Source organism: Loxodonta africana, chromosome 10 (assembly GCF_030014295.1).
Source record: "Loxodonta africana isolate mLoxAfr1 chromosome 10, mLoxAfr1.hap2, whole genome shotgun sequence".
NCBI lineage: Eukaryota > Metazoa > Chordata > Mammalia > Proboscidea > Elephantidae > Loxodonta > Loxodonta africana.
In genome coordinates, this window is record NC_087351.1 from 73862273 (window position 1) to 73877270 (window position 14998).

General features: G+C 40.9%; 1 protein-coding gene across 2 annotated transcripts in view; it reads left to right on the forward strand.

Moving 5' to 3' along the window:
• SNAPC1 (small nuclear RNA activating complex polypeptide 1) overlaps positions 1 to 14998 on the forward strand; it is a 153218-nt gene that overhangs the window by 79223 nt on the left and 58997 nt on the right. Inside the window, exon 11 of one of the 2 annotated variants that reach the window (XM_064292568.1) lies at positions 6315 to 6425. The exons of the other annotated variant lie outside the window; for it this stretch is intronic. Within the exon in view, the coding sequence (XP_064148638.1) occupies positions 6315 to 6325 (11 nt within the window). The 3' untranslated portion in view covers positions 6326 to 6425. Of the gene's footprint in view, positions 1 to 6314; positions 6426 to 14998 lie in introns of those variants that run through there. 2 annotated transcript variants of the gene reach the window in all.

Sequence of the window (14998 nt, forward strand, 5' to 3'; positions counted from 1 at the left end):
CTTTAATTGTCAAAAAGAACATTTAAAGATCTATCCTGAAGTACAGTGCTGTCAGTTATAGAATAATATCCATATGTCTACAAGGAAGACCAGTTAAGATGGTTATTCAAATTTATGTACCAATCACTAGTACCAAAGATGAAGAATCTTCTTGTGTAACCCGGAGGTCAACTTAAGTCCTTTACTCCCATATCCTTCTGCATTCCTGGGGACTGATTTCTCACAGTTTCTTCTAGCTCTTAATTCTTGCTTCTAGGTGTCTCTTACTTTTTTTAGTTTTACTGCTAACGGCCACTCTTGTGTCCATGTTGCACTGACCAGGGAAAGGAACTTAGTCCATTTTTCTTAATTTATACAAACACATGTGACCCATTCACTTGAAAGGAATTCGTGCCTAAAGAAGACTGGCTGATGATTCAGGGAGATGGAAGAAGTATATATCTTAGTAACACAAACAAATTAAAAATTGACTATTCGATATGCTCACTCTAAAAATCCTTTGTTGTTGTTGTTGGGTACCCTCCAGTCAATTCTGACTCATAGTGACCCTGTGTGCAACAGGACGAAACACTGTCCAGTCCCGCGCCAACCCCACAATCGTTGCTATGTTTGAGACCATTGTTGTAGTCACTCATCTCGTTGAGGGGCTTCCTCTTTTTAGCTGACCCTCTACCTTAACAAACATGATGTCCTTCTCCAGGGACTGATCCCTCCTGGTAACATGTCCAAAGTATGTGAGATGGAGTGTCACCATCCTTGCTTCCAAGAAACATATTTCTTCCAAGACAGACTTGTTTGTTTTTCTGGCAGTCTGTGGTATACTCAATATTCTTTACTGACACCATAATTCAGATGCATCAATTCTTCTTCGGTCTTCCTTATTCATTGTCCAGCTTTTGCATGTGTGTGAGGCAATAGAAAAATATCATGGCTTGGATCTGGTGCACCTTAGTCCTCAAAGTGACATCTTTTAGGCTTTCTATTATGTTTCCTCACCACCCTTTTCTCATTTTCCTCCCTTTTGTATGGCAACTCCCATTTTCTTTTTTCTATGGAGCAGTTTAGTAATTCCGTTGGTTTCCTCATCTTCTGCTATAATAAACAGAGTTTTGGGGGCAGATAATCCACCATCTGTCTGTCAGTTTGTCATAGTCTGGTGGCTTATGTGTTGCTGTGGTACTAGGAGCTATGACACTGGTATTCAACTACCAGCAGGGTCACCCATGGTGGGCAGGTTTCAGCAGAGCTTGAAGACAGACTAGGAAGTAAAGCCTGGTGGTATACTTCTGAAAATTAGCTAAGGAAAACCCTATGGATCACAATGGAATATTGTCCAGTATAGGGCGGGAAGATGAGCCTCCTAGGTTGGAAGGCACTCAAAATACACAGTGTCTACAAGAATGGATTTAAGCATACTAGTGATTGTGTTATGGTATTGGTGAAGAATACTGAACATGCCATGGACTGCCAGAAGAATGAATAAATCTGTCTTGGAAGAAGTATAGCTGTAGTGCTCCCTGGGAGCGAGGATGGTGAAACTTTGTCTCATGTACTTTGGACGTGTTATCAGGAGGGACTAGTCCTTGGAGAAGGGCATCATGCTTGGTAAAGTAGTTGTTGTTAGGTGCTGTCGAGTTGGTTCCGACTCACAGCGACCCCATGTACCACAGAATGAAACACTGCCCAGTCCTGTGCCATGCTCACGATTGTTGTTATGCTTGAGCCCATTGTTGCAGCCACTGTATCAACCCATCTCTTTAAGAGTCTTCCTTTTCTTACTTGAGCCTGTACTTTACCACGTATGATGTCCTTCTCCAGGGACTGATCCCTCCTGATAACATGTCCAAAGTATGTAAGATGTGGTCTTGCCATCCTTACTTCCAATGAGTACGCTGATTGTACTTCTTCCAAGACAGATTTGTTCCATCTTTTGGCAGTCCGTGGTATATTCAATATTCTTTGCCAACACTACAATTCAAAGGCATCAGTTCTTTGGTCTTCCTTATTCATTGTCCAGCTTTCACATGCATATGATGCAATTGAAAACACCATGGCTTGGGTCAGGTACATGGTAGTCTTCAAGGTGACATCTTTGCTTTTCAACACTTTAAAGAGGTCTTTTGCAGCAGAAATAGACTGCTGGGTTCTTCTTCCTAGTTGGTCTTAGTCTGGAAGCTCAGCTGAAACCTGTCCACCATGGGTGACCCTGCTGGTATCTGAATACCAGCAGCATAGCTTCCAGCATCACAGCAACATGCAAGCCCCCACAGTACAAAAAACTGGTAGACATGTGGGAGTGGTAAAGTAGAGGGTCAGTGAAAAAGAGGAAGACCCTCGACGAGATGGATTGACACAGTGGCTGGAATGACGAGCTCAAGCATAACAATGATTGTAAGGATGATGGCACCATTGTACATCATTCAGTTGTACATAGAGTTGCTGTGAGTCGGAACCTACTCTATGGCACATGACAGCAGCAACAGCAATGATTGTGAAGATGGCACAGGACTGGGCAACGTTTGATTCTGTTGTACATAAGGTTGCCATGTGTTGGAGCCAACTTGATGGCAACTAACAACAACACAATTGCAGACAATAGAACCCACTCAACTACTTTAAGCTGAAAAAGATTTTAACTATAGAGTATAAGGCAGCTCACGGAATTTGTGAGAGGGCCAGGGAAACGAGCTTGTTCTCCATTCAGTCAGAGGTAGCATCCAGGAGAAATATATCCAATGCTACAGGAGAAATCTTGCTGCTGGATTTTGTTTACCCATAAAACTAGGGACTGAGCACCAGACCCTATGCTAATGATACTACAGAAAAATAAATTGATCCCGCAGCAATACTTAGAAGAGAAGGCCCGTCTCCTGCACCACAAAGTTTACTTTCACCTTCCAGTTTCCCTTGGATGAGTATGCTTGATGGATGTTAGGTCACAGATGGAACCAAATCTGCAAAGAAGTTTGGGAACTGTAGTTTTTAGATTTCTAGCTTCTGTGTATGGGAGACTTTAAGCAGGTTGGAGTGGTGTCGAGTGAGCCCTGTCTAGTTTTAGTGGTGGGATAGAGCTTTTCTGTTTATACTGGTTGAATTGCCCTGGAAAGAACTTAGGAGAGGGACATTAAGACAATATCCTTGTCATCTTTCCATAAATTTTCTTCTATAAAAAATTCATTTCTCCTTTAGAGACAGAGAAAACATATGCAATTTGGTTCTAGTATTTTGCCATTTCATTTTTTGAGTTCTCTAGAGTAGAATTCATCACATCGTATAACATGTGTATCTAAGTTAATTTTTCTCCATATGGATTTTATCAATAACATTAAGTGCCCTGCTATGTTTTCCATGGCATTTGTGTTATTTTAAGTATATTTTCACTGGTTGATTTTTCTAATTTTTAAATCATTACATACTGTTCATAATTTACACACACACACAGAGTGAGAACAGAAGACTCAGCCTGTGTGCGTATGAGTATTCTTGCTTGCTTATTCTCTCCTTAAGTTCATTATGGATCTGTCAGGTTCTATAAAGCATCCTAAGGATACTTTATTGATGGATATTGTATCTTATTAACTTAGGGAGTATACCATCTTTGCTGTATTTAGTTAGCCTACCTAGGAGTCTAATATATATCTCTATCTATTTGTGTCTGTTCTTATTTCTTCCATTAGGTTTTTCTAATTTTCTTAGAAAAAATCATATGGCTTCCATTAAATTAATATCCAATTAGGTTTTTATTTTCTCCATGAATTCCTGGCAATCTTCTGGTTGCTGTGTGTGGATTTTCCAGTTTCCCCTACCCTCCTGCAGAAGGGGAAACCCTGGTGGCGTAGTGGTTAAGTGCTATGGCTGCTAACCAAAGGGTTGGCAGTTCGAATCCTCCAGGTGCTCCTTGGAAACTCTATGGGGCAGTTCTACTCCGTCCTATAGGGTTGCTATGAGTTGGAATCGACTTGAGGGCACTGGGTGGGGTTTTTTCCTGCAGAAGGAGCACTAACTCTTCTGATAGGATTGAGAGAAGTGACTGAAGACAGTGGGTTCATGTATAGTTGGAGTCGCGTGTGACTGAGGCAGTCCAGCCTGCCTTTGATGAAATATTTGGCATTGAGCTCACCTCTCCTTTCTTTCTGTTTGGAGACTGTGTCAGGGCCTCAAGATTGCAGGGGCTTCAAATTAGACCTCTGTTCAGTGGCATCTTAGTTTTCTAGGGATGCCATAACAGAAATACCCCAAGTGGGTGGCTTTAAAGAACAGAAATTAATTTTCTCACATTTCAGGAAGGTAAAAGTCTGAATCAGGGTCTTGGCTGTTATCAGTTGTTTCCCTGAGCCTCTTTCCTAGTTCCTGGGTCTGCCGGTGATCTTGCCATTCCTTTGCTTGTAGACAAATCCTCACATGGTGGCTGTCTTCCCCTGTGTGTGTCTCAGTATCTAACTCCAAAGTGATTAGGTTTAAGAGACACTTACACTGGTATGACTTCATTAACATAACAGAAGAAAGCTCCCTATTTCCAAAACAGGGTCATATTTACAGATACCCCTTTCCCTAGCACCCACCCCGCCAAAAAAATCCAGTTGACACTGAGTGATTCCGATTCACGGCAACCCCGTGTGTGTCATAGTAGAACTGGGCTCCATAGGGTTTTCAATGTCTTTGATCTCTTGAAAGTAGATTGTCAGGCCTTTCTTCTGAGGTGCTTATTGGTGGGTGGGTGGATTCAAACTGCCAGCCTTTTGGTTAGTAGCCAAGTGGTTAACTGTGCCACCTAGAGACAGAGTGCAGGAGTTAGGATTACAACACATAATTTGGGGGTACAAATTCAATCTATAACAAGCGGTAGCTTTGTACTCGTGAGCAGGACCAGGCCTCATCACAGATGTTCACTCAAATGAAATTCCATTGATCCTCCAGTGAGTGTGGGAACTCAATATCTGAAAGCTGCCCAGATCTCCCTAAGGCTCTTGGAGAGCCTGTCTCTATTAAACAGGTACCTTAATAATGAGGATCAATCACTCAGCAGAAAAGTCCTCTGGGAACAGGCTTTCCAACTAACCTGTACTAATTGTCTCCTGGATTTTTTAACAAACTCTAGGTTCTGGAAGAATTATGTGTTGGTGCCGTGCTTCTAGTGTGCAGAGTCACTCTGCCACCTTGTGGCCATGTGTAAGAACTGTGCTTCCCAGACGTCTTCTTTCCTATTCCCCAGTAATCCTGCATTGTTGGAACAGGTCACACTGGATTGTTTCTGACTTTGGCTCTCTGACCAGGATGGTTTGAAGATTATGTCACAGCACATACCAATAGCAAGACTTTTGAATAGTTTTAAACAGATATATGTATATATAGAAATTTCATTGTCAGTGTTAATAGCATCTTGGCATTTTAAATAATAGAAGTATTCAAAGTGAGAACGGGACAATGTTATGTCCCAAAGCTGTTCTGAGGGCATTCTGAAATATAGTGTAATTTTCCTGGGCATCGAAGTTAGCTCTGTGTGTTGTTGTTGTCGTTAGGTGCTGTTGAGTAGATTTTTGACACATAGCGACCCAATGTGAAGGAGTAGAACTGCCCCATAGGGTTTTCTAAGCAGATCGCCAGGTCTCTCCTCTTGTGGAGCCACCAGGTGGGTTCAAACCACCAACCATTTTAGTTAGCAATGGAGTGTTTAAGCACTGTGTTGTTGTTGTTAGGTGCTGTCGAGTTGGTTCTGACCCACAGTGATCCTATGGGTCAGAGTAGAACTGCCCCATAGGGCTTCCAAGGAGTGGCTGGTGAATTTGAACTGCTGACCTTATGGTTAGCAACTGAGCTCTTAACCACTGTGCCACCAGGGCTCCCAGCACTGTGTAGTAAGTATTAATTTTAGGTCACCATGCTATGCTAGGTCGCATTCCTTTATTTCTCTAAATCAATTTGAATTAACTGCCTGGCTGGAGGGGAAATTCAATCTCAGTCATCACTGGGGCCCCTCTTCCACTCCCTGGAATCATATATGAATGCCAAGCTAATACAGTGCTATAAGATAAATTTGGGGTGGGGCTTAGTCCACTGTCCACAGTCATGACTGTTGCACGTTCTGACATGCTGCAGGTGAAGACAGGATCCCCAGAATCTAGGAAAAGTCAGATGACCCTCCCCACTGCTCACCTCACTGACCATTCTTGGGAAGATAATAGGCTTCCTGGAGTAACACCCTCACCATCTAGGCATAGGTGGGAATGGGGTCTGTGTTTCTGCCAGAGCATAATTCCTCAAACTCATTCCTTTTCTGGTCTTGGGTAATATCCATCTCCTTTCCTTTCTGACAGAGCCCTGGTGATGCAGTGGTTAAGAGGTACACCTGCGAACCAAAAAGATCTGCAGTTCGAATCCACCAGCCATCCTATGGGGCTACTCTGTCCTGTAGGGTCGCTATGAGTCATAATCAACTTGATGGCAACAGGTTTGGTTTTTTGCACTCCTTTCTGGCATAAGCTTTCTTCCACAAACCACCTTGCAACTTCCACGTTTGGCCCTGCAACACTTAAACTATTAAAAATCTCTTGTGACTGAGGCCAAGGAGTCCAGAACTCTGAATGTGCAGTTGTCCACCTTCTTAGGAGGGAGAAAGAAAAATATGGATAGGAACAATAGCAGCAGGAAGAAAACACAAATCATCTCAATAAATCATTCTGCTCCATTGTGTTTTGTGTATGGTACAGCCTATGCCGGAGCCCCTGTGTTGTACAAATGATTAAGCACATGGCTATTAACTGAAAGTAGGCAGTTCAAACCTACCCAGAGATGCCTCAGAAGAAAGGACTGGAGATCTGCTTTTGGAGCGTCACAGCCATGAAAACCCTATGGAACACAGTTCTACTCTGTAACACATGGGGTTTCCATGAGTTAGAATTGACTTGATGGCAACTGGTTTGGTTTTGGGTTTTTTTTTTTTTTTTAAATAGGCTATGCCTAAGGCCTCTGTAGGGCAAAATCTTTCCTTTATTTGTGTCAGCCATAGCAGTTGAAAAGTGAAGGAAGTTCATTAGGTTGCTTATTATTTATTTATTTTTTACAAGTTTTCTACCATATGCTAAGCACTCTACTGGTTTCTTGCAATATGAAGGTGACCTAACAGTCATAACAATTACGTAATGGTAATGGGGTACTAAGCTCCAGGAGAAAGGTATGTTCAGAGGTCTGTGGAAGTGCTGAAGGGAGTGATAATAACTCCACTTGATGGTTCAGGAAAGGTTATAGCCAGGAGATGGTATTGGAACTGAGCTTGGAAGCATGAGAAGGCATCTGCTTGTTGGCAGGCGGGAGGGCATGAATGTTCCAGGCAGCGGGACCTGCATGAGCACAGTAGGAAGTAATGAAAGTGCATGTTTGATTCAGGGAATGCTTTGTGGCTCAGTGTAGTGTGCATGTAGAAATTTATTAGGAGAGGTGAGCTGGGTTGGAACCTAATCACGGAGGACCTCATTTACTATACTAAGATATCTCTAATTTGTCTTTTAGGCCAGCAAGTCACAATCCTTTTTCTGTTACATTACAGTCCCGTGAGTTTACGTAGGGAAATGTACCAGTCCCTTAGGGCTAATTGCACTCTACCTTTTTGTCTCTTGCTCAAGAAATTGTAATTAATCTGGGAGCATTGTGGAGCCTAGACTGGAAAAAGGAAGAGAGAGGGGGAGGGGAGTGGATTAAAGAGCTATGTCACAGCTTATACCAAAAGCAAGATTTTCTAATAGCTTTAAGCAGAAAGGTATATGCAAGAAATATCATTGCCTGTGTAATAGCATCTTGGCGTATTAAATAATAGATGTATTCAAAGTGAGAATGGGACAATGTTATGGACTGAGTTGGCAGCAGTTGGGCTAGGTCCAGAAAGAGATGTTCAGGTACTGAACTCAGGCAATGCATGGGAAATGTATGGACGTAAAGAGACATTGTAGAGATAGAACCCAGGGCTTATATATCTTAGATTAGGTATATGGTATGAGGAAGAAATAAAAGATCATAAGGTTTAGACAACTGATTATGTGAAAATCTCATTGTTTGAGACAGAAGGTAAGGGAAGAAGCAGATTTGGAAGCCAAGGTAATGAGTACTTTTGGGACATGTTTAAGATGCATGTGGAATATCTGGTTAGAGAAGCAAGGTAGGCTACTGGAAATATGAGTCTAGAACTTGGGAGAGAGTTGTTGTTGTTGTTAGGTGCCATCAAGTCGGTTGCGACTCATAGCAACCCTGTGTACCACAGAACGAAACACTGCCTGGTCCTGTACCATCCTCACAAGCATTGCTATGTTTGAGCCCATTGTTGAGGCCACTATGTCAGTCCATCTCATTGAGGGTCCTCCTCTTTTTCTCTGACCCGCTACTTTACCAAGCATGATGCCCTTTTCCAGGGACTGGTCTCCCCTGGTAACATGATAACATGTCCAAAGCACATAAAACAAGGTCACCATCTTCACATCTAAAGAGCATTTTGGCTGTACTTCTTCCAAGACAGATTTGTTGTTTTTCTGGCAGTCCATGGTATTTTCGACATTCTTTGCCAACACCATAATTCAAAGGCCTCAATTCTTTTTGGTCTTCCTTATTCATAGTCCTGCATGCATTTGAGGCAATTGAAAATACCATGGCGTGGGTCAGGTACACCTTACTCCTCAAAGTGACATCTTTGTTTTTTAACACTCTAAAGAGGTCTTTTGCAAGCAGATTTACCCAGTGTAATATGTTGTTTGATTTCTTGACAGCTGCTTCCATGGCTTTTGATTGTGGATCTGAGTAAAATGAAATCCTTGACAAAGTTAATCTTTTCTCCATTTATCATGATGTTGCTTTTTGGTCCAGTTGTTTTCTTTATGTGGAGGTGTAATCCATACCAAAAGCTTTGGTTTTTGATCTTCATCAGTAAGTGCTTCAAGTCTCCTTTACTTTCAGCAAACAAGGTTGTGTCATCTGCGTATTGCAAGTTCTCAATGAGTCTTCCTTCAATCTGGATGCCACATTCTTCTTCATGTAGTTCAGCATCTTGGATTATTTGCTCAGCATACACATTGAATAAGTATGATGAAAGGATACAAACCTGATGCACACCTTTTCTGATTTTAAACGCCTTGCTCTATTTGAACAACTGCCTGTTGGTCTATGTACAGGTTCCACAAGAGTACAATTAAGTGTTCGGGAATTCCCATCCTTTCAAATGTTATCCATTGTTTTTTATGATCCATACAGTTGAATGCCTTTGCATAGTCAATAAAACACAAGTAGACATCTTTTGGGTATTCTCTAGATACTCAACATATTCAACAATGATATCCCTCATTCCATGTCTTCTTCTGAATTCAGCTTGAATTTCTGGCAGTTCTCCGTCAATGTACTGCTGCAACGGTTTTTGAATTATCTTCAGCAAAATTTTGCTTGCATGTGGTGTTAATGATATTGTTTGATAATTTCTTCATTCTGTTGAATCACCTTTCTTTGAAATGGGCATGAATATGGATCTTTTCCAGTCATTTAGCCAACTAGCTGTCTTCCAAATTTCTCAGTGTAGACGCGTGCTTCCAGTGTTGCATCTGTTTGCGGAAACATCTGAATTAGTATTCCATCAATTCCTGGAGCCTTGTTTTTCACCAATGTCTTCAGTACAGCTTGAACTTCTTTCTTCAGTATTATCAGTTCCCATTCATAGGCTACCTCCTGTAAAGGTTGAACATCAGCCAATTCTTTTTGGTACAGTGACTCTGTGTATCCCTTCCATCTTCTTTTTATTTGATTGTATTATATTCCTTCCATTTTCTTTTGATGCTTCCTTCATCATTCAACATTTTGCCTGTAGAATCTTTAATATTGCATCTCAGGGCTTGAATTTTTTCTTCAATTGTTTCACCTTGCAAAATGCCTCGTGTGTTTTTCCTTTTTGGTATTCTAACTCCCAGGGCCGGCTAAAGGCATGTGATGGCCCTAAACACTGATAATCTGTGGTATCCCCTCCTCCGCTTACTCAAACATTTGAACAGGATATGTGAGTTATATATATATACATATATACACACACACACATATATATATATGAGCTTAGTAACCCATTAAAAAAAAACCAAATCCACTGCTGTTGAGGCGATTCCGACTCATAGCAACCCTATAGAACACAGTAGAACTGCTCCATTGAGTTTCCAAGGAGCATCTGGCGGAATTGAACTGCCAACCTCTTGGTTAGCAGCCATAGCACTTAATCACTACGCCACCAAGGTTTCCAGTAACCCATTACCATGTATATATATATATAGAGTAGTATCAAGCAATGTGTCCCACACAATAAAATAGACAATAAAAAATGAAACTCACTCTATACATAAATTAAAACTTTTTGTGTTAGATAAATATTAATATTTCCAGTATTTTTGGATGTTTGCTATGTTAATATTAAATTATTATCCTGATAATATTATATTAAATGTATACTAGATTGGGAAACCCTGGTGGGGTAGTGGTTAAGAGCTACGGCTGCTAAACAAAAGGTTGGCAGTTCAAATCCACCAGGTGCTCCTTGGGAACCCTATGGGGCAGTTCTACTCTGCCCTGTAGGGTCAGTATGAGTTGGAATCAACCTGAGGGCGATGGGTTTGGTTTGGGTTTCTTAATACTAGATTGTATCTGTGTGTATGCCAAATGTATTTTAAAGTTAAAGTTATAAATATTGTTTACAAAATTTAGGATATAACTCTGTTGTAAATGCTATACATTTAAAAAGTAACTTGATTATATTCATTCTTGGTCGACTTATTTGAGTTTCCTTGCTTTTGCACATCATCTGGAACTGGAGTTCCCAATGGTTGTTTACCAGGATGTGCGAAAGAGCATATCCTTGTGCTTGTGTCATGGCAGAGAGCATTGCTGGTCCTTCTGGCTGGGCTTGTTGGATCAGCAGCTGTGAACGTACAAGACGGTTCTCTCAGAATGGATCATAGACCTGTTATCTATTAACATAATTCATCCTTGCCCACTAACCACTCATGTTGGATCCAGTTGCATACTAGGTGAATGTAGTAAGAGTTAGACTTGACAGTCCACTCTTACTTCTCATTTATTAGAAAGAAATAGTGTACTTTCAAGAGACCCGCCAAGATAAGGAATTTCAATTACATGGGAAGGGACTAACCATAGGAGACAAGTATTAACGAAGGTGTTGAAGTGGTAGGGACCTCATAGCTTAAATAACCTCATAAATGGGTGCCCTGGTGACCCTGAGTGAACTTTATTTCTGCTGGTACATTCTCATGCGCTGGAGTTGGTATCAATTTCATTTCATGCCCTGCCAGTTCCCTTCCACTGCGATGTTTGAGTTTCCTTTTGTCTCGTTTGCTTGGCGTTTATGGGTCTTTGCTTTGGACGACCGTAGTTAGGTGCCATCGAATCGGCTCCGACTCATAGCGACCCTGTGTATAACAGAACAAAACACTGCTCGGTTCTGCACCATCCTCACAGTCGCTGTTATGCCTGAGCTCATTGTTGCAGCCACAACTGGTGCCCCTGTTTTGTTGATGTTGTAAGCTTGTGTTTACCTTGCTTGTTGGGTAATCCATCCCTGCTAACTCCAGGTCTTTGCACATTTCATTATCATACTTTACTTTGTCTTTTCAAGCTGCCTTTTGAAATATTATGTTCAGCTCTTTTTTAGAGATGTCCCTTCCCTCATTCTTGATGATGATAATTTGCATTTACTCTCTTTCTTGATCAGCCTGGCTAGAGCTTTATCAGTTTTATTGGTTTTCTCAAATAATCAACTTTTGGTTTCATTAACTTTCTCAATTGTTTTTCTGCTTTTAAAAATTTTATTGGTTTACAAAAGTTAAGAAGTTTTTTGAATATAACCAAACACTTTGAGGGACAGAGTAGAAGAGGTGGGGGTCTGGGGACCATGGTTTCAGGGGACCTCTAGGTCAATTGGCATAACAGTTTATTAAGAAAGTGTTCTGCATCCCACTTTGGTGAGTGGCATGTGGGGTCTTAAAAGCTAGTGAGCGGCCACCTAAGATGCATCAATTGGTTCCAACCCACCTGGAGTAAAGAAGAATGAAGAAGACCAAAGACACAAGGAAAATATTACCCCAAGAAACAAAAAAGGCCACACACCAGAGACTCCATCAGCCTGAGACCAGAAGAACTAGATGGTGCCTGGCTACCACCAATGACCACCCTGACAGGCAACACAACAGAGAGTCCCTGATGGAGCAGGGAAAAAGTGGGGTGCAGAACTCAAATTCTAGTAAACAGACCAGTCTTAATGGTCTGACTGAGACTGGAGGAACCCCAGAAGAAATGGCACCCAGACTCTCTGTTAATCCAGAACTAAAACCATTCCTGAAGCCAGTTCTTCAGACAAAGATTAGACTGGACAATAAGACATAAAATGATACTTGTGAAGAAAGTGCTTCTTAGTTCAAGTAGATACGTGAGACTAAATGGGCAGCTCCTTCCTGGAGGCAAGAAGAGAAGGGACAGGAGCTGACTGAATGGACACAGGAAATCTGGGGTGGAAAGGACGAGTATGTTGACATAGGGATGGCAACTAGTGTCACATAACAGCGTGTGTATAGATTTTTGTATGAGAAACTAATGAGCTGCAAATTTTCACTCAAAACATGTTAAGAAAAAAAATTCATTGGTTTATTTTTCCTTTCATCTACATAATTTAGTTATAATTCGCTCTAATTTCTCTAGATTCTTAAGATGAAAGCTCATTGATTTTAAAATCATTGATTTTAAATCTTGGTGTTTTTCTAATATAAGCACAGTTTAGCTTAATCCCACAAATTTTACCTTCATTTTCATTCACTTCAAAATATTTTCTAATTTCCTTTGTGACTTCTTTTATCTATAAGATATTTAAATGTGTGTTCTTTAGCTTTCAAATATTTGGGGAATTTTCTAGAAACCTTTCTGTAACTGATTTCTGATTTAATTCTGTTGTGGTTAGATAGCATATTTTGTATGAGGTGAATTCTTTTACATTTATTGAGACTTGTTTTATGGCCCAGATTATGGTCTTGGTGAATGTTCCATGTGCATTGATAAGAATGTGTATTTTGTTGATGTTGGGTAGAGTGTTCTATATATGCCAATTAACTTAATTTGGTTGATAGTGTTTTTCTAGTGTTTTATCTCTTTTTGAATTTCTGTGTTTTGTATCAATTATTGAGATACGGTTTTGAAATATCCCTTTGTAATTATGGATTTGTTGGTCTCACAACTAAATACAAGTTTTCCATATTTTACTCTTTTCTTTTTCTTGGGTGATTTACCTAGTAAGTTACCTAATAGGTAACTTAAAGAAGCTTCATTTTCTTACCTGTAAAATGTATGGATGATTGTACCTCCCTTGCAATATTGGGGGGTAGATATTGGAAATAAAATATGAAAAGTGCTCCATAAATAGTATTATTGTTATTAATTTTTTTTATTGTACTTTAGGTGAAGGTTTACAGAACAAATTAGTTCCTCATTCAACAATTAATAGACAAATTGATTTGTGACGTTGGTTGCCAACCCATGAAATGCTAACACTCTCTTCTGCTCCACCCTGGGTTCCCCGTTTCCATTCATCCAGTTTTCCTGTCCCTTCCTGCCTTCTTGACTTTGCTTTCGGGCAGGTGTGCCAGTTTAGTCTCATGAACTATGAAGCGTGTTTCTTATGAGTGCCGTTGTTTGTTTTATAGACTTGTCTAATCTTTGGCTAAGGGGTAAATTTAGGGAGTGACTTCAGTTGTGAGTTAAAAGTATGTCCTGGGGCCATATTCTTGGGTTTCTCCTGTCTCTGTCAGACTAATAAGTCTGGCCTTCTTTTGTGAATTTGAATTTTGTTTTACATTTTTCTCCTGCCCTGTCCAGGACCCTCTGTTGTGATCTCTGCCAGAGCAGACAGTGGTGGTAGCCAGGCACCATCTAGTCTGGCCTCAGTCTGGCAGAGGTTGTGGTACATTAGTACTTTGGACTAATATTTCCCTTGTTTCTTTGGTTTTCTTCACTCTCCTTTGGTATGGGACCAGTAGATGTGTCTTAGATGGCTGCTTGCAGGCTTTTAAGACCCCAAATGCTACTCACCAAAGTCAGATGTACAGCATTTTGATTGTAAGCTATGTTAAGCCAGTTGATCTGGACGTCCCCCAAGACCATGGTCCCCAGCTCTCAGCCTAGTACCTAGGTCCCTCAGGGACTTTGGATATGTCTATGAAGCTTCTATGACTTTGCCTTGGTGTACTTTGCCTTATTGTGTTCTCTCCCTTCACCAAAGTTACCACTTATCTACTATCTGTTGTTGTTGTTGTTAGGTGCCATCAAGTCAGTTCCAACTCATAGCAACCCTATGCACAACAGAACGAAACACTGCCCGGTCCTGAGCCAGCCTTACAGTCGTTGTTATGCTTGAGCTCATTGTTGCAGCCACTGTGTCAATCCACCTCGTTGAGGGCCTTCCTCTTTTCCGCTGACCCCGTACTCTGCCAAACATGATGTCCTTCTCCAGGGACTGATCCCTCCTGACAACATGTCCAAAGTATGTGAGATGCAGTCTTGCCATCCTTGCTTCTAAGGAGCATTCTGATTGTACTTCTTCTAAGACAGATTTGTTCATTCTTTTGGCAGTCCATGGTATATTCAATATTCTTCACCAACATCGCAATTCAAAGGCGTCAATTCTTTTTCGGTCTTCCTTATTCATTGTGCAGCTTTCACATGCATATGATGTGATTGAAAATACCATGGCTTGGGTCAGGCACACCTTAGTCTTCAGGGTGACATCTTTGATCTTTAATACTTTGAAGAGGTCCTTTGCACCAGATTTACCCAATGCAACGCGTCTTTTGATTTCTTGACTGCTGCTTCCATGGCTGTTGATTGTGGATCCAAGTAAAATGAAATCCTTGACAACTTCAATCTTTTCTCCGTTTATCATGATGTTGCTTATTGGTCCAGTTGTGAGGATTTTTGTTTTCTTTATGTT